The sequence below is a fragment of the Limulus polyphemus genome, unplaced genomic scaffold (assembly GCF_000517525.1).
Source record: "Limulus polyphemus unplaced genomic scaffold, Limulus_polyphemus-2.1.2 Scaffold2322, whole genome shotgun sequence".
NCBI classification, from domain to species: domain Eukaryota; kingdom Metazoa; phylum Arthropoda; class Merostomata; order Xiphosura; family Limulidae; genus Limulus; species Limulus polyphemus.
Window position 1 is genome coordinate 205 of NW_013667932.1, and position 1,387 is coordinate 1,591.

The 1,387-nt window shown below is 33.0% G+C and overlaps 1 protein-coding gene across 5 annotated transcripts in view; it reads left to right on the plus strand.

Moving 5' to 3' along the window:
* Positions 1-408: 408 nt before the first annotated feature.
* LOC106466613 (WD repeat-containing protein 63-like) overlaps positions 409-1,387 on the plus strand; it is a 77,753-nt gene continuing 76,774 nt past the window's right edge. For all 5 annotated transcript variants that reach the window (XM_022394649.1, XM_022394648.1, XM_022394650.1 and 2 more), the window contains exon 1: positions 409-639. In XM_022394649.1, the coding sequence (XP_022250357.1) occupies positions 552-639 (88 nt within the window). In that variant the 5' untranslated portion in view covers positions 409-551. The remainder of the gene's footprint in view (positions 640-1,387) is intronic.

Below are 1,387 nucleotides of genomic sequence, written 5' to 3' on the forward strand. Positions count from 1 at the left end.
TCTTGTCGGAACGAAGTTACGGAAAGTTAATTAACAAACGGAGACGTAACAATATCTTGATATTGAATAAAAAATATAAAATCGGACTGGCAGTATTTTGATAATATGAAAACATATAAGATATTTCCTATATTAATTACTAATTACTTGTTTTGTTGGTAAGCCTTACGTTACACAATAGGATATCTATTTTCTGTCTACAGCGGGCATCGAAACCCAATTTTTATTGTTTTAAGTTTCAAGACTTACTGTTAAGCCGCTGGGGGTCTAGCCTTTAACTAAGACTAACTTTCACCTTTTTAAATTTTATTGTTAAAACGTTTTGATATTACACTGGTGGTAATGTATTATATAATAAAAGTACGATAGAGGGCGTGAAGTATCATAGCAACCAATTCGTTGTTATAACCCTGCACTTTGTAAGCTATATTGAATTCACAATTTTACTCTTGACATTGACAGTTTGAAAATATGTGAAAATATTATATCTGTGATACTTCATATACAAAGCTTTATGTGGTTACAAGTTTTTGTATGGAATATTGATAAAAATGGCACCAGGAAGCAAAGGTAAAAACAGTAAAAAGAAGCCCCGCTTAACGTCAAACTCAAAGACAGAGGAAAAGCCATCAGATCAAGGTGATATATGACGATTGAACTTTCATCATTTAATTTGGTCATTAAACTGAAAGTTCTTAATAAAAGTTCTATATATGTATATACTAAATTCGTCGGTAATATAACTATAGTGTGAAATTTTCTATTCAAATTTAGGATTAATCTTATTAATAATACTGCTATTCCTTGCAATGTTTGCATTGTTGGGAATGGCTTCTTGTAGTCTTAATCATTGAGCTGCGTTGGTTTGCACAATATGTACGCAAGGGGGAGTCGCCTGAACCCCTTATTTTTGGTTCTGGTATTTCCCTAATAGTAATATAACTATGCTGTAAAGAACTTACTTCACTAAATGTGAATTTATGAATACTGCAAACAAATCTAATATTATTGTTAGCATGATATGAGGCAGTCAACAACAAGCCCAACGTGCAAATACAGAATATAGTTTCGTGGAGGAATACTTTAAAAATGTGAATTTAGAAATATTGCAAACAAATCTAATATTATTGTTAGTATGATATGAGGCAGTTGTTACGACAGCAGAAGTCACGTGACGCTAGTAACACGTCATGAGCTTCTAGAAAATTCATGTCCCTTCGTGAAGCCTCGAGTGTTTACTAGATATACGGTATTCTTGTATATAAGACCACCAAGAAGTGACGGCAACAATCGGAATTGAATTGCAGACAGAGATACAGACGACAATTGAGCCAAGCGCGTGAATCGTTCGTTCATTGTGAAATATAGCATTTGTTTAAGTAATAGC